This window comes from Corythoichthys intestinalis, chromosome 1 (assembly GCF_030265065.1).
Source record: "Corythoichthys intestinalis isolate RoL2023-P3 chromosome 1, ASM3026506v1, whole genome shotgun sequence".
NCBI lineage: Eukaryota > Metazoa > Chordata > Actinopteri > Syngnathiformes > Syngnathidae > Corythoichthys > Corythoichthys intestinalis.
In genome coordinates this window covers 45,534,103-45,562,001 of record NC_080395.1, presented here as the reverse complement: position 1 = coordinate 45,562,001, position 27,899 = coordinate 45,534,103, and the positions used below count along the sequence as shown (strand labels likewise).

The 27,899-nt window shown below is 37.9% G+C and overlaps 1 protein-coding gene across 1 annotated transcript in view; it reads left to right on the top strand.

Moving 5' to 3' along the window:
• The window catches only part of cpne7 (copine VII), a 71,044-nt gene that overhangs the window by 18,169 nt on the left and 24,976 nt on the right, over nucleotides 1–27,899 (top strand). The window contains exons 6-12 of the mRNA XM_057842350.1: nucleotides 6,837–6,920; nucleotides 7,011–7,100; nucleotides 9,990–10,088; nucleotides 10,217–10,303; nucleotides 10,473–10,532; nucleotides 12,222–12,355; nucleotides 27,615–27,669. Of these exons, the coding sequence (XP_057698333.1) occupies nucleotides 6,837–6,920; nucleotides 7,011–7,100; nucleotides 9,990–10,088; nucleotides 10,217–10,303; nucleotides 10,473–10,532; nucleotides 12,222–12,355; nucleotides 27,615–27,669 (609 nt within the window). The remainder of the gene's footprint in view (nucleotides 1–6,836; nucleotides 6,921–7,010; nucleotides 7,101–9,989; nucleotides 10,089–10,216; nucleotides 10,304–10,472; nucleotides 10,533–12,221; nucleotides 12,356–27,614; nucleotides 27,670–27,899) is intronic.

Genomic DNA, 27,899 nt, shown 5'->3' with positions numbered 1-27,899 from the left:
TGTGGACAGACACAAAGTTCTATGTCACCATCTTCGAAGGGCTACTCTTGAATTAACAACTATGGATTCCAAATAAGGACAACAATACAATGGTACTTTATGGTTTTACTTTATTGATTGCGTTCATGACTCACTCATCCTTCCCCATTATAATCTATATGTCCAGCACCGTAAACCTCTACTGGAACTTTTCCTTTTTTTTTTTTTTTTTTTTTTTCATTTATTTTAAGTTATTACTTAGTATCCTTAGTTGTACTGTGACAATGAGGACAAAAATAGAAAATACATACACTGAACAAAACTGTGACGAGACGGGAAAAAACTCAACAAATAATGGCAATTCCAATAAATTTATTGGAGAAAGATGACTTGAAATATGAGTGTTTTAACTGCTGTACTGTTGGAAAGTTTCTACCGGATCAATCTGGTCTGTTACCATACAAAATTGATTCCAGGGAGGATTAGGACTAAACTGATTTGCTTTCACTGGCATTGATTGCAATGGGCAGTGGACGTCTTTTGCTGTCAACGGTAGCCAATGAGTCAATTTTGTGTGGTAAAAATTCATTCAGCCAATAGAAACTGATTGGAAATGTTCCTATGCAGCTCTTCTGCAAGAGTTACTGACACTGTGAGTTAACGTCTATTCTGGGGGATTTAAACGGGTTGAATTTCAGATGTTGGGTGTTAAAAATGTTAAAAGTAAGTCTATCAGTGTTAAAGTGAATCTGACTTGAATCCAGTCTTTGACTCGGAGCCCCCTGAGCATTGCTTAAACCCGGGGAATCAATGAGATGCTCCACCTCTTCGGAGACGGCTCATCAAGCACAATCACTTTCCAGTGATCGCCATTTTTCTGTTGTGTTTGTTTGTTTTTTTTTTTTTTTAGTAGGAAGGACACACTGTGTTATGTGTAGCACTGTACAAGTTGGAAATTGATACAAACATGGCTGCCTGTAACCAAATGTACAAAATGTTATGGGACTTTGTATAAAAACTGGACTTTTTGTATGCACTTGAATGTTAAATAAGTTGTCTTTGTATAAAAGAATACATCAAATAATAATGCACAAAACCCAGACATTGGTTGTGGGCCCTTTATTTTGATAAGCATTTTCATGCATATTCCATTGGTAACAAAAGTCAGGAAAATTCATTGATTAACATTGAGAATCTAACATTAAGCAGTTTGAGGAGCACTTGTCAAACAGTGTTGATGAACTGCTCTGCAATGTACCATTTTATCAAATGAAATATTTACATCTGAAGAACACTTTGTAATAAATCTGGCAATTAAGAAAAAAAACAAACTTCGTGGAACCTTAACATATGAATTTAATTCGTTCCAGGACCTGGTTTGTAGGTCAAAATGGTCGTATGTCAAGAGGGATTTCCCTATAAGTATACATCATAATTTGATTAATTCATTCCACAGCCCTAAAACCTAGATAAATCCTTAATAAATACTCCAGGTACAGCTACAATAGCAATTAAACATAGCAAAACAAATAAATTATAAATTAATCGGAAATAAAAAAGCGTTTTGATTGTCAACTTAATTTATAGAGATTAGTGAATGGAGGTTGGAGGAGACAGTGGGTGTAGAGCTACAGGAGCCGTGTTCTGTCTAATTTATCAAATGCATTAAATTAGACACATGTAAAACGTATAAATTATGAATAACGTATTTTTCGGACTATAGGTCGCAGTTTTTTTCATAGTTTGGCAGAGTGTGTGTCTTATACTCCGGAGCGACTTATGTGTGATTATTTACGGTCGGGTCGGGCCGACTTCTCTCTCGCTAACTTTTTTTTAATAAATATATATTCATATATTTATATATGGATGTTAAATAAAATAAATAGCTTGGATAAAACAGAGAAGGCACTGTGCATGCCTGCGCACGTGAACGCAGTGGCTTTCTTTTCAATCTTCCCCTCCCAGCGCCCTGCGGCGCCCTCCGCGAGTATCCTGGTATTTCCTTTTCGATATGGAGCAGCTATAGGAGTGAAAAACAAACTAAAGACAGGGGAATTGAAAAGCAAACAACTGCGGTAGGAGTGGGATATTGAAAGGATTCAAATTGATTGTTGAAGGTGCTACACGGAAACCTGTGTCGGCTTCGCTGAATGTAAACAAATGTGGCGCTTTGGTCTCATACGAGAAATATATTTTCTTGTTATTTTGTTGTGTAAATGCATTTGTAATGATCATAAAAAATATGTAGACAATTTAAACTAAGCCTGAAAGATATATCGTTTAAACATCGCCATCTCGATGTGCGTGTGGGCGATAGTCCCATTGCAAGCACGTGCGATAGTTTTTCTTTTTTTTGATCCACATACGCCTCACTTTCTGGTCTGCACAGCCTCCTACCCTCCCTCTCCCAGCCTTTTGATCCTCTCAGTCACTGCGGCACAACAATGGCTTTGATCTGGCCAAAGAAGGAGACTTCACGCGGGCATCTGTCAATCATCGTTTAACTTGTTAAACAGTTGCAAGGAAGCCGCGCTGGAATGAATGTGTGTACTGTGGGGACGTTGGAGACATTTAAATGCCAGAAGTGATCATGAGGAGTTTGAAATTTCTACATGTCACTTCAACGGTCACAGCTAAAGTAGATAAACAGAAGCATTTAATAAAGCCAAGCATTTATCTGCTACAGTACTTTATTCTTGTTCAAAAATGATTTGGTTGGACAGTTATGTTTAAAACTTATCATAATTATGACATTTGAAGAGCTTAAAAACCATTTATTTATATACATTTTTTAAATCACTTTGGGGGGAAAAGTGAGAAAAAAACATGTCTTATATGTATCTCTTTCCAATGCTAAATCTGAATAAATACATTGGGCACAAAAAACACTCACACAAAAAAAAAAAAAAAAAAAAAAATGGGAGGGTGCGCTACTTCGCGGTGGGTTCTGGTCCCCATTAACCGCGAAAAACAACGAATGACTGTACACTGTGGTGATGGTGAGTCATCTAAAGTCTTTCCAAACAGCTATTTAAGTCATCTTGTGAAAATTTCTTGAAAAAATATATATACATTTTTTTTAATATCGCAATATAATATCGCAAACCCCCCTAAAAAATCGCAGCGTTGTTTTCCAATATCGTTCAGGCCTAATTTAAACATTGAAAAAAATTTCAATCTTTCTTTTTTTTCCTGCCAACTCGAGGAGATTAAAATAAATGTCAAATCCACTATCCGCCTGTTAGAGCAGACACGCGAATATAAAAGATATAAATGTTTATTGAATATCCATCTTACAGTCTTGTTTAAGTGGGAGAATTCGTTAGAAAAGACAGGCTTTAATTTGGTATCATTATGCATATATGCACCTTATCATCACAAACGTGATCACACAAAACGCAACCACACATCGCATCCCCGCATTTCCTCCTTCTCCTGAGTCCTCACAAATAAAACATATATATATATATTTTTTTTTTCGGGCTCGTGCCTACAAATAAAACATAATATTTGTTTTTTTTTTCCCAGGCTCGGGCAAGCAAATCAAGTTGATCGATTGGGCCCGGGCCGCGTCTTGCTTTAATACCTGCGGGCCAGTTGGGTCGGGCTGGATTTTTTAGGCCCGATCTAACTTCTAGCGTCATGTAATGTTAGCATACCGTACACCTATTCTGCGTGTTGTTCTGTATTGTATTTTAAATTGCCTTTCAAGATGACATGTCTGTTCTTGGTGCTGGATTCTATCAAATAAAAAATTTCCCCCCCAAAATGCGATTTATACTCCGGTGCGACTTATAAATGTTTTTTCCTTTTCATTGCGCATTTTTTAGCTGGTGCGACTTATACTCAGGTGCGACGTATAGTCCGAAAAATACGGAGAATTAGAAATATGAAAGTGTTTTTATTGTCACCTTAACCAGCTAACAAACGGAGGTTGGAGGAGATAGCGGGTGTCGAGGATACAGTGAGATGTGTTCTGTCTACGTGATTCCAGTTCACTCACACTTACATCACGCTCGTATATTTCTATGATTTTTTTTCTTCATTTCAATGGTAAGCATCACCTTCTTCCTTTTTTCACCTGCACTAACCTTCTACGGCTCCATTATGATTTCTTCCACAAGAAAATCCACCATGCTCCCGTCTTGTAGGAAAAGAATGAAATAGCGACACTGTCATAAATCATCATGTCTCGAGCATTTTGTCACATGTTCGAGACAGATAACGAGTCAAATTTTATTTCATATGTCAAAAGAATCACATGTTGATGCGTTCGTATGTCAAGGTACCACTGTACTGTTTTGTTGAGGACTGATTTAACAACAAACAAAAAAAACCTCTCTTAAAAGGGTTAATTTGAGCTCTCAAAAATGTTATATTTTACTCTTCAAAATGGTTGAATGTAACACTAAAATAGCTTTTTTTGTCCATTTTAGACCTTGTGTTGGGGGCACATATAAAAACCAGAAAAGTTTTCAAATTAACACCACTGGAGTTGTTCTAACAGCTGCTGATTTTTGCTGTGTATTGTCCTATTATAAGGCAAACCTGAATTGACCTCTGTGAAGAATTATCACGTGCATTATCAGTTTTTCTGTCCATCATTATCTCTAGTTGATTACAATTGTGTGTGTGTGTGTGTGCTCACTGCAACTTGTTGCCACATACACACAACTTCGCACAATCACACTAAACAGCACAGAGGAATTACCGGTGAAATATCCTATTTACACATAATGATTTGTGCCAGTTGATCATTCATTCAGCTTGTTGTAATTAGCCCAAGATTACATTTGGACCTGTCTGATAGCTTCGCGCTGCTGCCGATGCCGCTGGCCGCCCGTTGCCGTGACAACAAAGACAGGATGCTGCTGCTCCTTGCTTTGTCGTCCCTCAGGAGATGTATCGGGCTAATGTGGCGGGAAATGCAGCCTTAACTGTTTCGTTCAGAGTACAGGGTGACAGCACGCACATACTGTATAGCAGGGGTGAAAGTGGCTAGAATTTCTTGCCAGAACACCCCGACGTGAAGGTCGCCACGGAGCCAGAAATTTTATATATTTATTAATTTTTTTATTTCATTTGTGTGTGTGTGTGTGTGTGGGGGGGGGGGTGTCAAATCTCTTAACTACTGAAATGCAAAGAAAACTGTTTTAGCACACTTATTTCTATAACACATACAAAAACTGATTTTCATTCAAAATTGTATTTTTTCAATGATTTGCAAAATAAAAGTTAACAAAAACAGCAATAACCCCAACCTCCATCTCCTAATTTTTATTTTCCCTCATTTCCTCACATACTAAATGCCAAATCTCTATTTTAACTACTTAAGAACATAGGATGGATATTAAAATTGAAGTTAATGTAAACATTTACTTTTTGTTTATTATTTTTATAACAAAGATATAAGTAACATACATTTAGAAAAATAAGTACAAATGCAGAGTAAAATGGAATATATTTTGAAGATCGCGCAAACATCGACTTTTTTAAATCATAAGGAAATGAATAAGTAGCATAACATAAATGAACAAATTTACAGTAAGTTCAAAGTGCACAATGGGAACTAAGATGTTCTGAACCTCCCCATCAGAGCAAATAAAACAGAGTATGATAAATAAGCCTCCTCAACTATTTCGTTGCTCTTACAGATTTGATCCATTTTATGTTGCATTGCCCTTTTTTGTCGCATCAATTCAACGACCTTTTTTTTGCTGTTCCAGAAAACATGCACATTTGAACCAATCAGAGCTAACTATCTCTGCTGATCACATGTCAGAATGACAGCCAATTGAACGGATAAATGAGTTCAGGCGTTTTGCTTGGCTGCGTGTATTCGCACATTGACGTGACTCGTCATCGTCAGACTCGGATAACTGTAGCAGCTGGGGAAACCTCCATGCTGTCCTTGGAATAAGATAGATAATAAATATAGGTGGAAACGGATTACGCTACACAAGCACTTTACTATGCTTGTTGTTAACACTTGTGTATGTAAATCTGATGTTGGTACATTGTTTTCTTCTTGGAGATGAAATGCATGTGTGGCAGCTTAGCATTATTATTATTACTTTTTTTTACATAGCGTTTTGACAGTTGCCGTCATATTTTTGGAATCAAAGCACTGTGTACCGTAACAGCATTCCAGCCCTGAATCTTATACCGGAACTGCGTTCTGGCCCTGAATCTTATACCGGAACTGCGTTCTGGCCCTGAATCTTATACCGCAACTGCGTTCCTGACCGTTCTGGCCCACTTTTCAACCCTGCTGTATAGAGAGTAAAGATCATTTGGAGGCTTTTTCGGAAAGTAATGAAATCTAAATTCTTTCTAAACACCCTGAATGTAAATATGCAAGTTGCAAGTGGAAAAAAAATGAACGAATTGTTCATTCGCGTCTCCTAGTCCAAATGGAATTGCCGTCTATCGCCGTCAATGGCAGTGACTGAGATAAACTGTTGACTAGAGATGTTGACAATGACATGTAAGAGCATTTAATGGAGCTTCCTTGCGGCACAGTGAATGTTTCTGCTGCGATTCTCTGACCTTTAATCACAGACACAATTACATCTGCCTCCGCAATCAGCAGGCACAAATCAACCCCAACAAGCCTTCTTATGATATTTGCTTGCAAATGCCATGGAGATGATTGTTGAAATAACCCATCATTATTTTACACTTCACAGTAATGTCTCCATCTCAGACAAATGATGACTTTCAGAAAGACTGTTTTAGCTGGCCGAAAACGATGAACAGCTAAGATTAGGCATTATTAACGGGAAGACGGTGTTAAATTTCATCGTCTGCTTCACATTGCCAGTCATTTTAAAAGTGTGCTTCCTCTGCTTCTGCAGGACCTCTTCAGCAAGTCAGACCCATTTTTGGAAATTTATCGTATCAATGATGATGAAACGGAGCAGCTTGTCCACAGAACTGAGGTAAATCTATCATTTTTATGGTTTAGCCAGACACCCAAACCCTCCCTTAACAATTACTTTGCTGAATGCGTTGTCTTCCTCCTCAAATAGGTTATAAAAAACAACCTGAATCCTGTTTGGGAGCCATTCAAAGTGTCTCTCATATCACTCTGCAGCTGTGATGAGGAGAGGAAGCTGAAGGTAAACGAAGATGTCGCACCCCTCACACACACACAAAAAATTGTTTGCTTTGACTCATCTGGAATCATAAAAGCAAGAAAGTGAGAAATCACCACTGAAGATAGTAATGTGTATTCATACGCTTAATGGGTAAGACATCAGATACACCTGCAAACTGTAATATGAACTGAACTGCAGCAAAGATTTTGGCTTTGCATTACAGAGTATGGTTGAGTGACCAAAGATATTTTGGTTGTGAACAAAGTAAAGAAAGATGAGTCAATGACGCTGTCAACAAAAAATCAAAAGTAAGTGAGCCCATATCCACAGAAAGTGATCTGAAAATACTCCCAAATTAACTTTATTTTAGGGGCTGTTTACATGATGACGCTGCGACACCAAAACACAATGATTGTGTTGCGGAGGCGCTATGTATTTTTTTCTCTAGCGTTTATTTTACGTATATTGAGAAAGTACCATGCTACTATGTTAGCGAATGAGGCTAGCGGCCGCCTAGAGTAAAAGGGGCTTTTCTGGCGAAAATTCTTGTGAATAAGTGCTTGAATCCCTGAATTCTTCATTGATATGGATGTAAAACTGTTTGATTCTTGGTTAAAAGCAATTAAACCGTACAGTTAGTGTTTATTTTACGGATATTGACGAAGTACCATGCTACTATGTTAGTGAATGAGGCTAGCAGCCGAAAATTCTTGTGAATAAGTGCTTGAATCCAAGAATTCTTCATAGATACGGATGTAAGACTGTCTCGATTCTTGGTTAAAAGCAAAGAAACCGTACAGTTAGCGTTTATTTTACGTATATTGACGAAGTACCATGCTACTATGTTAGCGAATGAGGCTAGCAGCCGCCTGGCGTAAAAGGAGCTTTTCTGTCGAAAATTCTTGTGAATAAATGCTTAAATCCCAGAAATTTTTATAGATATGGACGTAAAACGGTCTCGATTCTTGGTTAAAAGTAAACTATGAGGCTAGTCAGTTACAAATATTAGCCGCCTCCATGTGTAAACAAAGAAGAAAATTCCTGCGAAGAAATGGTTCAATCACGCATACAAGGTACCAAAAATATAATATCTACCTTGAATCCTCGAACAAATCACTCCTGAGACAATCCTTCCTGTTTGTATTTGGTACAGCTTTCGTTGTTGAATCCAATCGTAAGTAATTCCAAGCTTAAATCCGACATGAGCGTGTGCTGTGTTCGGCTATTACTAAATGAAGCTTGGCCCCCTCTGATAAGGCGTCGCGCAAAGAATGACGAAGTGACACGTCAATAGTGATGATGTCTATGATAGGCACTTTAAACAGGCATTTTACAGGAAAGCACAGCTCTGGGCGTGCATTTCGACTCTTTGACCAATCATATCGCAAGAATAACCGAACGTCACTGTCAAGCGCAGCCCCCCCGAGCAGATTGTGCACCCTGAGCGGATCGTGCAACTACACCGGGCCTTGTAAAACTGCACTGCGTCCTATGGCCTGGCATGAATGCAACATCGTTTTCATGTGGAATTGTGACATCATTCGAATGGAGACGACACGAAGACGGAACTGTGTAAATGCAAACATGAAATGTTTCGTATTTTTGGAGCGTCATTATGTAAATGGCCCTTAGTTTACCGACCAGCAAAGCAAAGCATCCCCACGCAGTTTCTTCAGAAATTGCTTATTTTTATATTATATGCAATATCATATTTTTTTCCCCAAATAAATCATTGAAAATGATTGTTTTATTTCAAGTAAATTAGCCAGACATGATAACTTATGTCTATGTGGCTAGTGACTGGCTAGCAAGCTGTTCAGATGTGCCCCGCCTTTATAGGGGCGCCGTTTGTCAAGCAGCACATGCTCAAAATTACGACAACATTTCCTCACATATAGCACCACGCAGTGTTTAAAATGGTGTGAAATTTTTAGAGTCACTTTTTTTTTGCACATTTACAACATTATTTAGCAACTTAAATATTTATTTTATTTTTAAATAAGAAGTTTTGGACCTGATTGTTTAAATTCAGAACTAAATATTTAATTTAAATCCTAAATTTATATCCTATATCCTTAATGCTAAATCTGGAAATGGTTTGAACTAAATATTTAGCTTAATATGCAAATTCACATGACTGGAAACCGGAAGTAACAAAATAAAAGCTGGAGCACACAAAATACTCTTTAAATAGTTTCTCCTAAATATGTATTTTACCTATATATTGTCATTATCACAATGACTCATGTCCAAGAGCAGATTGCCACCGTTTAGTAGGTTTTATTCATTTTCAAGCAACGTAAGCAGACAGTCTGAGCTGCTCCACCAGCTTTTATTTTGTTACTTTCGGTCTCCACTCATGTGAATTTGCATATTAAGCTAAATATTTAGTTCCAACTGTTTCCTGATTTAACATTTAGGATATAGGATATATGTTTAAGATTTAAATAAAATATTTAGTTCTGGATTTAAACAATCAGGTCCAAAACTTTCTTAAAAATAAATATTTAAGTTGCTAAATAATGTTGTAAATGTGCAAAAAAAAAGTGACTCTAAAAATTTCACACCATTTTAAACACTGTGTTGCGCTAAATGTGAGAAAATGTTGTAATTTTGAGCATGTGCTGCTTTACAAACGGCGCCCCATACGCCTGCAGTGCAAGTCATATACGTGCAAGATGGATAAAAAGACGTTAATACTGTATGGTATCGCTTTGCACGCGAAGAAACTGACAATTATTTATCTTCGTAAAGGCAGATTTTTTTTAGACAGCACTTGTCATTAGATCATGCTGGTGTAACAAATGTGGTCGACATCAGTAGATGATTGATGAATATTGCACGGCCTTGTGGGTCCTACTATAGAAAGAGACAAAAACAGCGCTGTGTGTATGTCCACATGCTCTCTAGTGCCTAGTGTGGGATTACGACTCGAGGGGGAAGCATGACTTCATTGGAGAGTTCTACGCTACTTTCAGAGAAATGCAGAAAATCTCCAGCGGAAATAAGGTCAGTGAAGCTCAGGCGGAGAAAAGACATTTATGTTATCTTTACTATACACAGATTTACTATGCAACTGGCTCAACAAGTGATGAGAGCATATTGTATATATTACTGTATGTGATGATGTATTTCAGGTGATGTGGGATTGTGTGAATCCTAAGTACAAACAGAAGAAAAGGAATTATAAAAACTCAGGAGTTGTCATCTTAACTGACATCAAAGTAAGGAATGTACAAGTATTTCTCATTGTGTTTCAAATTTGTCTAAGAATACATCTTTAAACAAAAACACATTCAATATGTCAGTGTTTGTCTTAACCAGATGGCAAGCATCCACTCTAAAATCAACACCTCATGTTTTTTTTTTTTTTTTTAAATTCTTTTTCCAAAGCTCCACAGAGTTTACTCCTTCTTGGATTACATTATGGGAGGATGCCAGATTCACTTCACGGTAAATAAAGCTGTTTTCTCACGTCTGGGTCACTGAAATTTTAAATGTTTGTCGCTGTGTGGGTTTGCGTCACTTAAAATGTGCTTTGTTTAACTCGTTCACTGCCACTGACAGAGATACAGTGGGGTAAATAAGAATTTAGTCAACCACTCCCTCCTCACCCAACGGCGTCAAAATGATAACAAGAACAGCGAGCAAAAATCCCAGAACCACATGGGGGGACCTAGTGAATGACCTACAGAGAGCTGGGACCGCAGTAACAAAGGCTACTATCAGTAACACAATGCGCCGCCAGGGACTGAAATCCTGCACTGCCAGACGTGTCCCCCTGCTGAAGAAAGTGAACGTCCAGGCCCGTCTGCAGTTCACTAGAGAGCATATGGATGATCCAGAAGAGGACTGGGAGAATGTGTTATAGTCAGATGAAACCAAAATAGAACTTGTTGGTAGAGACACAGGTTCTCATGTTTGGAGGAAAAAGAATACTGAATTGCACCATAGCCACTATGAAGCATGGGGGTGGAAACATCATGCTTTGGGGCTGATTTTCTGCGAAGGGACCGGGACAACTGATCTGTGTAAAGGAACGAATGAATGGGGCCATGTATTGAGAGATTTTGAGTGAAAATCTCCTTCCATCAGCAAGGGCATTGAAGACAAGACGTGGCTGGGTCTTTCAGCATGACAACGATCCCAAACACACAGCCAGGGCGACAAAGGAGTGGCTTCGTAAGAAGCATTTCAAGGTCCTGGAATGGCCTAGCCTGTCTCCAGATCTGTAGAGGGAGTTGAAAGTCCGTGTTGCCCAACGACAGCCCCAAAACATCACTGCTCTAGAGGAGATCTGCATGGAGGAATGAGCCAAAATACCAGCAACAGTGTGTAAAAAGCTTGTGAAGAGTTGCAGAAAACGTTTGGCCTCCGTTATTGCCAACAAAGGGTACATAACAAACTATTTAGATGAACTTTTGGTATTGACCAAATACCTATTTTCCACAATGATTTGCAAATAAATTCTTTAAAAATCAAACAATGTGATTTTCTGTTTTTTTCCCCCCACATTCTGTCTCTCATGGTTGAGGTTTACCCATGTTGACAATTACAAGCCTCTCTAGTATTTTCAAATGGGAGAACTAGCACAATGGTTGACTAAATACTTATTTGGCCCACTGTAGATGTTTGGCAGTCCCAGTTAGAATAGATTGGATGTTTAGTGAAGTCAATGGCAATGGAACATGATCATCTGCTGCCAGTTTAGCTATTTCTCCTCGTCAATGGCAGCGATTGACTTTTAAGTATGAATTTGCACGTTTTTGTCTTTCTGTGCAGTTTTACTTTTACAGTATACTGTATGTAGGCAGCAGAATTCTGGATTCTGTTGAACCTCCTTCATCTGTTGCCCTTTGGTAGGCCCCCTCTTGCGCGCCTTTTCCATCATCAGTTGGACTCCTGAAGCAATGAATATTAATGCTGACCACCGCCACGGTACATGAAGTTTGTCAGAATCCGAACAGAGGGGGATTTGTGCTCAATCTGTGTAGGCGTATAAAAAGCAACAACTTGGAGCAGAGCCCATTATTTATTCCGCATATTTATGGATCGCCGACATGAGCTGACACGTTTTGAGAGTTAAACGATTGAGTTCTTGACCCGGTGTTTATGAACTTGCACTCTCCTCCTCTTTGCCAGGTCGCCATTGACTTCACAGCCTCCAACGGAGACCCGAGAAACAGTTGCTCTTTGCATTACATCAACCCCTACCAGCCCAATGAGTACCTGAAGGCTCTCATAGCCGTGGGCGAGATCTGTCAAGACTACGACAGGTTTGTCACGATTTTTTTCTCGCTGTAAAGACTAGGGCTGCGTTCCAAAAATGGTTTGAGTTGCCCGCGCTCACTTGCCCTGGCCACATCACACGGAGGCCACTTGGAGGGCGGGGGGAAAATGGGTGGAGTGAAATATGACGTAAATATAATAAATGACGTAAATGGAACACACTTGCCCTGGTTCACTCACATGCCAGACAATCATGGATCAACCATATGTTTTTGAGGTGGCACTATATTGCCTATTCCAAATCACACAAATAATACGAAGACTCACGTCTATAAGACGGAGACGTACGTATTCCGTGCCTGACGGCAATACGTCGGTATCTAGAAAGAATTTTTAGAATTATTAGTTTTGTATGAAATTTTATTTGGGCAATTCATTATTTATTTATTTGTCTTTACGGTATAATTTATAGACATTTGTTGTTTAAATACATTTAACCTTCTTTAAGTTTAGTTGATATTGGTTTTAGTTTCAGTCCCTCTCAATGCCATTTTATTGACATATATTACATAAAAGCGCTATATAAATATAACACCATTTACCATATAGTAGGGCTGTCAAAATTATCGCGTTAACGGGCGGTAATTAATTTTTTAAATTAATCACCTTAAAATATTTGACGCAATTAACGCACATGCCCCGCTCAAACAGATTAAAATGATATTACGGTGTCATGTCCACTTATTACTTGTGTTTTTTGTCTCCCTCTGCTGGTGCTTTGGTGCGACTGATTTCATGGGTTTAAGCACCATGAGCATTGTGTAATTATTGACATCAACAATGGTGAGCTACTAGTTTATTTTTTGATTAAAAATTTTACAAATTTTATTAAAACGAAAACATTAAGAGGGGTTTTAATATAATAATAAGTCTTTCTATCCATGGATCGCTTTAACAGAACGTTAATGTTAATGCCATCTTGTTGATTTATTGTCATAATAAACGAATACAGTACTTATGTACAGTATGTTGAATGTATATATCCGTCTTTCCATTCCAACAATAATTTACTGAAAAATATGGCATATTTTATAGATGGTTTGAATTGCGATTAATAACGATTAATTTTAAAGCTATGACTAACTCGATTAAAAATTTTAATCGTTTAACAGCCCTAATATATAGACATACATTCCTTTCGTTAAAAGCAAAATAGAAAAGGCAAGCAAAATTGTTTTTTCCTTTTGTGATTTTTAAAGACAAAAGTAAAAGTAAGAAATTTTACTTATATATTTTCATTTATTCATTTATATCTGTTTATTTATTCATGTATTTATTTTGGCACTCCTGTGATTGATTCCATATGTTCTGCCACAGCTGCCACAGACAGTCTAATTTTTCTTCTTCTTTTTTTTTTTTAACAACAATGATTAATTTTACAATTCAAAACGCAGTTTGGTATAACATTCAAACACCGTGCTGGGTCCTTAATTCATTTTCTTCCTCTGTGGGTGAGTAAACAGCAGCCAACTGTGTTTGAGCTTCATTATCCCCACTGCATGGACATATTTTCTGTGCACCACTACAATGAGTTGTGGGCTACAGGGAGCCCTGAAGTTACCATCGTTGTTTACTCGATCACTAAGCCCTCCAAGAGTCGATCTCACCAAGTTCACTTCAGCTGTTTGGGGAAATGGAACAGCCCTTAAGATGGCGGCGGGGATTCCCCCTCGGGCAAGTGCCTAGGGAAAGTGGGCGAGGGCGCATAAAACCGCTTTTTGGAACTGCTGTGTGCCATTTTGAAACATTGCATTATATAATTTCACATAATTGGTCCCAAAATATATTTTTATTTACTACAAATAGTGTTCTACTCATCTGTCAATGACAGTGAAAAGGCCAAAGGACAGTTAATCTATCAATGGTGAAAAAGACTATATGAAAATAAAAGACTACATGTGCAAATAAGAATAATTTATATAATAATCATGCTTCATCAATCCATGCTGCAATGTAATGATGAACTCATTCAAACAGTGATTGACATGATGACCAACCGCTGTTGTTGTTATAATGATTGATGTGTAGATATTCATGTCATTGTATGAGAAATGATTAGGACAAAAACGTTAGGCACTGACAATACAATAGGAAGGTGAATCGGAACAGAAATGCAAGACACAGTTTTTTGGAAAAATATATGCTGACTGACAAATTCCCTTTAAAAACAAAAACAAAATAGACTTTTTGTATGGTCAGAGGTAATTGTCTTGCCCCTCATTTTATTCGTATCCGTGGGAAGATTAGCCAAAAATTGTACTCAAGTAAGAGTAACGTTACTTTAAAATAAATATTACTCAAGTACAAGTAAAAAAGTATTTGGTGAAAAGAATACTCAAGTAATGAGTAACATTGTAACTTCTTATTTTTGTTAGATTTTTTTAAACGATGGTATTTTTTTTCTGTCAGCACAAACTTATCTATATGAACTGTTGTTATAATGATAATGTTCAATAATCCCTTACATTACCACATTAAGCCAAAGAAATACAAAAAATGAATAAATATTTTAATTCCGGCAAGAGAAAAAAATTACAGAAACAAAGCATTATTCATTTAAAGAGAATGAGTGCCCCCTAGTGGGGAAAATTGTTCCTAGTTTGAATAGTGAATACTGTAGTTCTTTCATGGTCGTCTGATTGGTATATTGTAGTCCATTTTCAATGAGAGAGGCTGGCAGTGAATGATTGCTGCTGCTAAAAATGTGGCCTACTTGACCAAAATGTGATGTCCACATATAATCAAGGCCAGGTCTTTATGGGGCTAAATTATTTTACTTTTTAATTACCAAAAACAGTTACTTATAAAGGGTTAACCTGTCAACAAATAAAACATAGAGCACAATGCAATGAACAGAGGATAAATAAAGAGGACATGGAACCATAAGCGGATTTTAAGGGGGGGCCAGGGGAGGCAGGACCCCCTGTTGGCCGAAAAGTGTCATTGCATGTAATTGACTTTCCTATATCTATATAAAAGTTGTAAAGCAATAAAACTGCAACAAATGAATGAAATGAACAAAAAAAAACATATTTTCATAATGGTCGAAATTATTTTTCGAGCACCTTAGACAGTCATTTGCTTTGCATCAGGGGTCGCGTTAACCGAATATTTTCCGTCGTTGACCGATTTTTTAAAACGTTGACGGAAAAAACAGAAGTCCATCTGTCATTTTGACAAGTTGCAATTCACACTCCAGACCACAGGGTGACGAGTGAGCATATTAATTAGCTATTGTCTCTCTTGATGCATGACATCGTTGGCCTTACTCTGAAAAATATCAAGGCAACTGAATGTTAGGTTTCTTCAAAAAGCCCCAAAACGACGATGGTGTTGATAAAAGAGGTGAAAAAACAGGGACTGCACAAGTGGGCACACAATTCAAGTCCATGCGCACCAGGAGGAAGGCGTAAGACTCCGTTCAGGCCACAGCAGGTGAACTGTGAACTGTTTTTGTCACTGCGGAGAAAAAGTTACATATTCATCTGCTTGATGTGTGATGGCACGGTGTGGATTCTCTGTTAAGCTTGTTTGGACAGAATATTAATTTAAAATGAATGAAAACTAAATACTATTGAATATGTTGAAGTGGTATGCAATGTTAAGAGTCTTGTTAGCTCGAATTGCTGTGTCCAGCCGCTGTAGCTCTGTCTGCTGCTCTCTGTGAACTCTCTATTCAAGCCGGAACGCGTGCGGCTCTTAAGTGTCTCTGTCACGTGACTGTGTCATAGCCGGTAACGCGCTCGGCCAAATGGACACACAAGTACGGAAGGTGAATTATGCCAAACAAAGGGTCACCACAATGTCATTATCACCATTTAAAAAATTTAAGTGACGGGTAAAAATAGATTATGACCGGATTTTTGTGACCCTGTCAGTCAAAATGACAGACAACGAAAAAGTCTAGCGCAACCTCTGCTTTGCATATAATTTTTTAACATATATACATATATATATATATATATATATATATATATATATATATATATATATATATATATATATATATATATATATATATATATATATATATTAGAAAAAAAATTAAATGATTTATTTCTTTGATTGAAAAAAAAAAAAAATATATATATATATATATATATATGTTTTTGATTGAAGCAACTTTTTTGGGGATTGAATGATTTAAACACAAATGCCCTAATCATAATATGGCCCAAACATAAAAAGGATTGGTTCAATCAAAGAAAACTTTTTCAATTCACTTTTTCAAAAATTCAGTGTTCAAATGCAAATTTTTCAATCTGAAATATTTTTTTGCATTCAAAACCTTTTTTCTATGATTAAAAATGTTCTTTTTAAAACTTTTTTTTTTATTGAAGTGATTTTTCTTTTTGAAAATCTATATATTTTTTGAAGCAACTTATTTTTTGATTGAATAATAAAGAGAAAAATGTCCTAGCCAAAATGTGGCCCAAACACAAATCAACATTACTTCAATCAAAAAGTTGCTTCAATCAAAAAAAAAAAAAAAAATTTGGCTTCAATCAAAAATGAATAAAGTAAAAATGAATCAAAGAAAAAATAGCTTTCACATGCATTTTTTTTTGTTTTTTTGAGTTTCAAAAAAAATTTTTTTTGATTGATTTTTTTGGGTTGAAAAATTAATATTTTGATTGAAGCAACTTTTTTTGATGGAATAATAAAGACCAAAAGTTACCTCCATATGGCTCCGCCCAGGGGATACAATTTTTGACGGGTGTAACTACATTGGCACGACACCGGCTGGCGTACCAAATTCAATGGATGACGATCTTGGCGAAAAGTATTGCCTAAGCAGCCTGATTTAGAGTTCCCCTCAAGAATGATGGGAAACAAAAAAACGCTCATTGTCAACTTATTATTTTAAATATTCTTGTAAGTTAATTTTATTGCTGACACTGCGTTTTGGGGTCATCAACATATTGTGCCCCCCCACCCCCACCCCAAAAGTCAAACTCCGCCTATGCATGGAACATTTTCTCTTCTTAGCATGACACGCTTTATGACAGGAAGAAAACTTTGTATCGGAAAAGTAATTGAGTTTTGCATTTGTTTATTCAAACTGTTGGACACATTTTGGGCTCGCTGATAAATTTGCGGTACTGTTTACTGTGTGTCCTCTTGTCTAGTTAAGTCACTTTCAATGTTTTCATTTTATTTGGGGACAACTAAATCTATTTGGTCTTTTGTTTGCACAGTTGTGTAAAGCTAATCAGCGAACTAGCAGAGTCACATTTGTTAGAATATTCTGGACACGCTGCTTGAAGTACCTGATCACGTGTTTGCATTTGGCGTGTAGGCATTTTGAGAAAATATATTAGAAGGATGACATTTTGACCTTTAGATCAGCTGTTTGGCATTTAAATCCAATTTTATTGGTTCTTTTTTTTCCCCCAAAGATTTTCCTGACATTTAATGGTTCATTCAAGCATAACTGCCAGTGTGAAATGGAAACAAGCATATTCCTTTTGTAATGTTCTGATCATAAATTCTTGTCATACAGAAGCTATTGTTTTAATTTTAGACACCATAAAATCAATAAACTAACTGTGACTGGTTAACAAATAAGATAAGTGAATTTTGTCATGTTGAAGTGTGGCTGAGCAATTCAGCCAATGTTAAGTGCCATTCATTACATTCGGAGCTGTTGAAAATTATTTCCATCTGAATGGGATAACACATTAAACCAGATGAAAGTGAATAACTGCCTCAGAATCATTCGGGCTTTGTAATATTTTCTCACTTTGATTTTTTTTTCTTTTTGTTTTGAAAACATTTTTTAATGTTTTTTTTAATTAACCCCAGTAAATACAAATAAGTTTGTTTAGGAGCATATGATCCACAAATCAGTAATTTTTCAAAAACAGTCTAATTCCATCATCTATTTGTCTGTGCATTAGGACAGAATCCCATCCAGTCAGCGATTAACCACCAATTTGTTTGTCTTTGGAAAAATAAAATAATGACAACTAACGAATTCTGTCATTATAGCAAAACGCCAAAACAGCTAAAGTGACAGGCAAAAACAGGACTAGTAGTCTTGGGTAGAAGTCTGATGACGAGGCAGGTATTTCGAGGTCAGGGGCAGACGGGGTCCGGCAACAGAAGATCAAGCCACGTATAAGGCTACGTTCATACTGCAGGTCTTAATGCACGAATCCGATTTTTTCATGTTTTTCCGACTCAAGTGAGGCATTAACTTGACGGTCTGAACGGGACAAGTCACATAGAAATGGACCATTTCAAATCCGATCTAAGTCAATTTCGTATGTGGTTTAAATCCGATCTGGGCCACATTTTCCCAGAACATCGCGGCGGTCTGAAGAATAATAATAGTATATGAACAATAAAGCAAAGGTTTGGTGTCAAAAGAGTTGTTTTGATGTTTGATTTTCAACAACAGACAGTTCACACTCAATACATTATCACTGATTGAGAGTGCCTCTGTGCTTTTATGATAACGTTAACATCAAGGCTTCCAACGCAGTTCGGGAAGCTCCATAGCTGCCAGAAATCTGCTATGGCTTCCCACTGGCTGGTTGTAAGACACGGCAAACAAATCGGGCTGGATGGCTTTGCAGACCTCGGACAAAACGCTGGACGCAGTGCTAGACGCCAGTTTGAAGCTAGCCGCCACAGCGTGCTGGTTTCCACCCGAGGCTAGAACTCTCTGTGCGGACTCAAAAGTCGGACAGACCGCCTCGAAACCGTCTTCTGCGTCGCCTGTGCTTCAACATTTGTATGAACAACATTTATTTACATTTATTTAATGTTGATGAGCTGAAGATCCACATTCAAGCGTTCCATCTTGCTTTGTTTATTTATTTATTTTTCTCCATTAAACTAGACTAGAGGAAGTCAACAAGCATGCCCCAAAACCGTACAAACATAACGCCACACCACTCTAGTGGCTTGGCGGTGAATTACAGAGCAACGCGTTCCTTCACAGCAGAACTATCGAATGCTCATTGACGCCGTAGTCACTTCGCCGTCACCGCAAAGCAGGAACATAACTCAGGCTTAAGTGTCCGGGCCTCTTGCATGAGCTCTGGCAATGCATTGGTGATTAATTAGGTGGGTGTGGCTGACTGGCAGAGTTGAGGGATTAGTGGAAAAAAACTGGCAGAACAAACCTGTGACTAATAGCGCTGAACTGAAACAAATAAAAAATCACCATGTAATCGATTTAGATAGATAAGGGGTGCCCAAGTCTGGTTCTCGAAAGCCCCTCTCCACCTTGTTTTCCGTGTCCCCCTCCTCCAACACACCTGAATCAAATAATCAGGATCGTTATCAGGCTCCTGCAGCGCTTGCTGATGTGCTGATAATTTGATTCAGGTGTGTTAAAGGAGGGAAACATGGAAAACAAGCTGGATAGGGGCTCTCTAGGACCGGACTTGGGCATCACTTCCTTAGGTCTTGTTCAGACTGGCAGCCAAAAATAAAAAAAAGCCAAAACTTTTTTAGTAATCTGAACAGTCACAAAGCACAGAAATCAGAAATTTGCGAGATAGATTGAAACCATACACGGGAGGTAGTTTCATATCAGATATGGACAAGATGCTTCTCAATCTGAACAGTTCAGATGGATTTTGACTTTCCCTGATGTCACTCTAAGCTGATTGATGCCTTTGTTCCCACAGTAACCTGCCAGGTGTGTCAATAATGTGGCCCAGTCTGAACAGGCTAAGATCCGATTTGAACAGTTGCTAAAAATACTGTAACCACTCAGCCCTCCAAAAAAAAAAAAAAAAAAAAAAAAAAAAAAATCAGATTCGAGGAGGAATCCGATTGGAATCAGATGTCTGAAAGCAGCCTTCGTGTAGTTGGACATCACGCCTCCAGAAAAGTTTCTCGAAATTTGTTTTGTTTTTATTTTTCACGTTATTTGATCGTGATATTCTGATTTAAAATCAAATGTCAAAATGACTGCTGTGAAAAAGTTGATTCAAGGACAACGTAAGACGTGGTGAAGATTTTTGCATCATTCTTTATACAGCATATGAGTGCATTTGGAAAATATGTAATATTGTAGAAAACTTCAATAAATTCAATTGTTCAATGTAGGAAACTTATTATAATTATTATTGGGAATTTATGGTCACTAGGCAATTGACGAAATAGCAGTTGTTGTGAAACTATGTTATGGATGTTATGGTCAATATACTAGTATATGGTGTACTTTATTGGTTTGTTCCTGGCCATGTTTGATTTACCGTTGTTTCTAATTCTTCTCATGTGTGCTGAATGATTGGGTTCTCAATTTAACCTCTTCTTGTTCTTGCTTCCCTCGCACTAACCAATCAGCTCCTCCAATCAGCTTTTGCAGATAGTCCTTGTTGTGCCATTACTTTGTTTGTATTTAGTTTTCTGCTTCCCTTACTTCTTTTCAGTTCTTTGTCTGTCCGAGTGATCATGTGTTCTCACCACCTTGCATTTGTTTCGGTTTATATAAAAAGTGTATTACCTATTTTTTGCTTTGATGCATTTGTATTTGTTTTTTGTATTTTTGTAAATCAATACTTTCAGTTTTCATCTGTTTTCTTGTCTGCCCTCCTTACCGCTTCACTTCAATTATCCTGTTTTAACATGAGCTTTGTTTTTCCTGTGTTTTGTTTTTGCTGTTGTTTGTTTTGTTTTGTTTTTAGCACTTGGGGGAAAAAGCTGTTCAAAAATCGAAGCTAGACTCTTCAAAATTATTAAAAGAACACAAAAGATTTCTTTTTAATTAATATGTGAGTTTCACCTTTTGAATTTAGGTGTATATAACATGACAAAAAAATCCTAAATAACATTATTATTGGAATTAAAATCATAATTTGAGACAATTCAACTACAAAACAATTTGGCAAAGCGCAGATGATAAGAAATGCGTCTTTAAATCTGCTGTTTAGCTCCTCCTGTCGTTATCGCGGTTTGGCACCGCCATCTTGGTGATGACGTCAGAGAATGAGTGATTTCAGCGGATTAAGCATTGAGCCCAATGGAGGAGGAAGCGTTTTTAAGCAATTCTGGTTCAAGTGTGGATCTTTCAAGTGATATTGTCGATCCAGAGGAAGCATGTGGCATATAGAAGAACATGACACAAATTGTCATTATTGTTTTTATCTCTCTATTATCTACTCTAATAATTTTTTTACAGCATATTCTTTGTATCTAAGTATAACGGTATTTTATGCCACCGGACTTAGTCCGGCGTGAGAGCTAGGCTACACGCTAATGAGACCCAAGCGGCTTTTTCAAGTCTCTTCCTCGCCTTTCTAACACAAAAGATCACACAAAACTACCCCGACTCATTTCACATACGGTGTCGTGGGTGATTGCCTTCACCGATCGGCCAGGCCCCGGTGGAGACCAAGTTTCGGCTCATCGTTCCCTTGTTGCGGCCCCGGCAGGCAGTCCCACCGGATGCAGGGCAATGTCAGTGGGCGTCCAAGGGGAGTGCTCGTTTCCGGAGATGCAGCAGGGGAATAAACTCCGAAAATGGCGCATTGCGTTCTCGGTAGACAAACCGGTCGACGTTGGAGCGTGTGGCTGCCCGGGCCCAAGCCGAATATAGCGCTCTCTAGGCGGGCACGCAAGCAGGGCTGAGAGGGGTGGAAGTCCCGACGCAATCGAGAACCGGAGATGAGGGCAGGGGGCTCCGCGAGCCCAAGACGAGTAGTACGCTCTTTAAGCGGGCACGTAAAGAGGGCCGAGGGGGGTGGAAGTCTCGACACAATCGAGAACTGGAGACGTGAGCGCGTGGCAGCCCGGGCATGGGTGCTCCTGCCTTCATCGGCTGGCGACCATGGTGTGCGACAAACCACTGCTCGTCAGTCGAGGGAGGCAGGTACTCCCGCCTTCTCGGTGGACAAATAGGCGGCTTGTCACGCGCCTTGGTCGCCGGCTGATAAGGATGGGCACTCCCGCCTCAACCATTGGACAGGGAGCATTGTGACCCACAAAATGCAAGTACCTCCTCATTAAAACGTGTGCCATGATCCCAGTATTTGACATAATATAAAACACGTACCTTCCTCCCTTCCTCGACCGTCCAATGGTCCCTCGATTGTCGGACTTGTTTTGCCCATTCTTTGTGGTGAACAGGATCTTTTAGAAACCCCAAAAGGCTCGCACCACTTTCCTTGGTGTAGCAACAAAAGCCTGCAGCACAGTGGGCTGGCATGACGCAAAAAATAAACAAATTAATCCACAAAATCAGCTGAATCCATAGTCCTTCTGCATACAATAGTATGGCTGTAAAGTGGAGATGATCTCACTCTCTGACGTCACATCCGCCTTCTTCCTCAACCGGCGACTCCAGCCGGAATTTACTCATTTTCATGGCGCGTGATTTAAAAAGTTGAAAAAAAAAAAAATATATATATCGATCACTTCCACATATCCATGCGGTCCATTTCATTTTATAAGGAGCATAAAATACCACGTGTAATATGAAATAAACATGCTTTCTAATGTCTTATGCACTTTAACAACTGAATTCATGTATCAAAAATGTTTCCCTAAAATATTTTCATTTATTGAGATACACCTGCATGAGAGAGGAACATAAAACCGACTTCTCCGTTTGAAGAAAATATTATTGTTTTTTTTTTTAACTGTCATGCCGGAAAAAGTTTTAAGTCTCAGAACCGTTGTGACAATACAGTACAAATTGTACAGTTCATTCCCCTCTGTATTTTGAGCTATTTACGTGAAGTGTTACTGTTTCGCATGTAGCTCTCCAACGTGGATCAGTGTGCTTCCTCATGTGGATATCTTTGTGATAAGGTTTTTTTTTTTGTCGGCATCTGTTGCAGCTTGCGCTCATCCACTTTTCTCGCATCGGGCTCATTACCCAGAACCACACACGTGCATGTACTACAATAATAATTAACACAACCACACCAGGGAGCGGAATCGTGTAGTAGAATGAATCATGGAGGAAAGATACTTTGGGGGATTTTGCTTTCCTTTAGTATGTGTCACCACCATGTTGAATTGGAAAATATTAGATCAGAGCACGTGAACACAAAATATTTTAGTTTTCAGGTTCATTGATATTGAAATGATTTATCGTCCGACCTGTTTTATAGCAAGACCTCGTTCATCTGTTAAAACTAAGCCAGATGAGGATTAACACTGGCTCCTGATTTATGCAGATCTTCCTATTGAATTTCAGGGGAGAACTGTCTGGCTAATTATAGCTTCCCAGAGATAACATTAGAGACAGTGAATACTTGTCATTTAGTTTCACCTATTTACATGGAAACACAAGAGCATCTTCCGTGTTGTTGACGGGTCTGGGTTGATGATGAGTGTAGGCAGCCCTTCCCTGCCAAATTGAAATAGTGAGGTACAAAACGTGGGCAAGCAAACCTTTTAGCCCTTAGTGAATAGAGGTGATGTGGGTTTTTCGAGTCCTTGCAGAGGAGTGCATGATGGAGCTAACGTGACATGCTTTTGTCTGTGTGGGCAGAGGCTCATTTACCTTGCTGAGAGTGCTATTATACTCCACGTGCTGATAAAGTGGGCTAAAAAAAAAAAAAAAAAAATACACCACTGCGTACCTCAACATAAAACCCCTGTAAAGCATAATGGAAAGGATTTGTGTTCATATACGTAAAACATGTATAGATTTCAAGGTTAATGTAAGTAATGTCAGTACCGCGCTGTGCTGGATAATGAATCCTATTTGTTTGCAACATTTTTACAAGAGTGCGCTCACATTTGGGTGAGCATATGCTGTACTGAAGAGGAACAGGCTGCATGGCTTGACTCACTTCTTTTTTCGCCTTAGAACGGATTCATTGCAGCAAACAAATTAGCATTCTTTCAGAAACGTCTACTAAATCCTGCAGGTTGTTTGTATCAGACACTTTCAAGGTGCAGAGGTATGAAACGGGCAAAACTTTTTAAACATTTTGTTTTTCTAGGAGTAGCACGGTACTTGTAGTAAACCTGAAGTAGAACCAGTTTTTAATTTGATTTGCATATCTCTCAATTAATTTTTACATTTATATTCACTAATTATGCGTGTTACAATTAGTTCCAGAAATAAAGCATTGTAAAACGATTCAGTTATGGTATATAAGTGTGAAGTACACAGTACATAGAGCGTGGTGCAAATCTGCATCATGATTAAAAGGTCCTTGGTTCAAATTTCATTTCAGGTTATCGTGTGAAGTTTGCATCTTCTTTACTAAATAGCATGGGTCTTCTCCAGGCACTCTGACTTCCTTCTACAATACAAAAGGATGCACCTCAGGTTAATTGGTTCCAGTATTGGATATTTCACCGTGACATGTACAAGTGCCACAAGTTTAAATGATCTGCAATCACCACTTGTAAATATTCATTTGCCCAAGGCAGTGTAAATGAGAAACAGCACAAAAGGCTTGAATGGATGGGTTACATCTGTTCAAGTGACCTCTTAAGGTTCTCTTATAGTGAAATAGTATCAGCAAACACTGATAATAGTATATATATATATATATATATATATACACATATATTGCGGATTAATTTGTTTATTAGGGCTGTCAAAATTAACGCGTTAACGCACGGTAATTAATTTTTTAAATTAATCACGTTAAAATATTTGACGCAATTAACGCACATGTCCCGCTCAGACAGTATTCTGCCTTTTGCTAAGTTTTACAGCAAGGCTTTTTGTGCTAACAGCGAACTCTTGTGGTCGCTTTGCGACATGGTTTATTGTTTTTCTCCTCTCGTTCAATATGGCTGCACGACGTCTCTGTTGTGCTTATATGATCCTTGGACAAGATTTGTCCGTAAGTATGGTTGTTGTAAAGAATGTACATATTATGTTAATAAGCGAAATGTTATATTTTTTGTATGAGACGCTTTTTGTTTATGTTTAGTTAACCTGTATAGCGTGCTAAGCTAACGTTGTTGCTAATACAATGCTTGTGTACTTTTTTTTGTAGTTTTAAAGGGGACAATGGTTTGAGGCCAATTTATTAATAAATCAGATGAAAAAGGAAGAAGTCTGATTATTCAGGCGTCGTTCACTAGCTGTCTAGTGTTGGAAAAAGTAGACGCTTCGGAGTGAGGACAGCATAGACAGATTTAAATGACAGTAGAGTGAAATGCCCACTACAGTCCTTATGTACCGTATGTTGAATGTATATATATATCCATCTTGTGTCTTATCTTTCCATTCCAACAATTTATTTTACAGAATATATATATAATTCACAGAAAAATATGGCATATTTTATAGATGGTTTGAATTGCGATTAATTGCGATTAATTACGATTAATTAATTTTTGAGCTGTAATTAACTCGATTAAAATTTTTAATCGTTTGACAGCCCTAGTTTATATATATATATATATATATATATATATATTTATATATATATATATATATAGTAACATAAGTATAATTTCTACTACATTTATCACTCTACACACACAGCCAAAAGTTTTGAAGCAGTCTGTCATCCTACTGAATAGTGGAATGTCTCAAAACCTTTGACTACTCTACTGTACTGTACTCTACTCTACTCTGCTCTGCTCTGCTCTGCTCTACTCAATCAACTTTATTTGAATAGCACATTTAAAAAATCCGCAAAGGAGTCCAAAGTGCTTTACATACCATAGAACAGCAAATAAGTTAACATTCAAAGATAAAAGAAACACATAAAAAATAAATAAAAGACGAGGTCATTGCACATTAAAAGCTGAAGACAAATAAAATGTTTTAAGACGTGATTTGAAATCCGCAAGTCAAGGGGCCTGTCAAAAAGTAAGTGGTAATTGGTTCCACAGCCTGGGCGCCATCACCGCAAATACACTGTCACCCCTAAGCTTCAGCCTTGATCTTGGGACTTCTAGAAGCAGGTGGTCAGCTGATCTGAGGGTTCTGGTTGGACTGTAAGGCTGAAGCAGTTCTGACAGATATGGTGGCGCAACATTATTCAAACATTAAAAAAAAAAAAAGATAATATCTTAAAATGTATCCGGTAATGTACTGGGAGCCATTGAAGAGATGCTAAAATCGGGTTGGTATGTTCGCACCTCCGGGTTCTAGTTACTATACTACTGTACTCTACTCATTTAGGAATGTATTTTTCCTTATCAACATTTCATGCACGTTGGGACTGAAAATTGATTAGCACAATGTTGTTCGTGAAGTGCGTTTACTTTAAAAGCAAGTTACATTCAAACTCCACTTAAGATGGATAGCAAAGACCAGTCAACTGAAGCAAAAACACTTTGGATAAAAATAACATCCACTTTATGACTCCATTTCAATGTCATTTAAACCTTTTACATCAGCTTGTCTTATCCATCTGTCAAAATGTGGAGTGGTTGTGTGATGCAGACGAATGAAAATGTCCTCTTGAGAATCTTGTTGTGCCACAAATCAAGCCGGGAAACAGCAGACAGATAAGAAGAAGGCTGATAGTCCCACAGTTACCTGCTTATTGACAAAAAAGAATGCGCTATTATTGGCAGGCACAACCGAAAACAATGTGTATCAGTTGAAACAAGCCTTGGACGCACCAGGTAGAATGGTCATTACAGTGGACGGAGATTTAAAAGTTGACACTTAAGACATTTAATCCTTCTGGAGCAAGTAGCTATTTTTGGTCATTTAAAGAAACATACATATGAGCAATCATTAATAATCATTATTGTACTTTATGTTTTTGTAATTAAAATCTACCTTGAGGTTATGGCCTCAAGTTACACTCTAAAGTTTTTTTTTTCATAGTACTTAACTCACTGCATGACATTGATGACTCCAATTAATTTGAACTAGTAATACTGGCTGAAAATGCTCACATTTCAGTGCCATTCATTTCCCCCTCCCAATCAAAATGGCTTGGATGACTAGAAGCCAATGAGTTAAATGAGTAACCTGTAATGGTTAAAAAAAACATTCGCCTATGAAAGGTTTTATACCTGGCGGCATGACAAGTGTTACATTATTATCAGGATCATCTAAAGCATGCACACAAGGGAAAGTGAAGAGGATAAAGACTGTGAGCTGGTCTGTCTGAGAAGAGAAGGCGCAAGAGCCGCCTGCGGGGACCGTGGGAGAAATTTCAAATTGTAATGCAGCCTTTTAACATTTATGAAATGCAAACAAGCAGGAGGTTTGACCTTGGAGATGTGAACAGATGGATAAACTATGAATATGTTTGAGATTACTGTCAAAAGCAACGCAAATTCCGATCCACACTATATGGTGTTTGCCTGATAGATTTTCTTTTTTCATTTTATTTTTAGTGACAAAAGATTTTCAGCATTGGGGTTCGGTGCCAGAATCCCTCCAAACTACGAGGTGAGTTGTCACCTTTATCCTTCTGCATTCAAATGACCTTCACTTCAGACGATATTATGCACACTCTATATTCAGGTGCCATCACAATATCACATGATGATTTCCATAAAAAATAATTGACAAGACGATTTGTCATGCAATCACAACTTCACATTTCAAACTAATTAGGTTGTTGTTTTTATTCATTAAAGCCTTACCTTATATCAACTGGTTCTGAGAAAATAATGTGT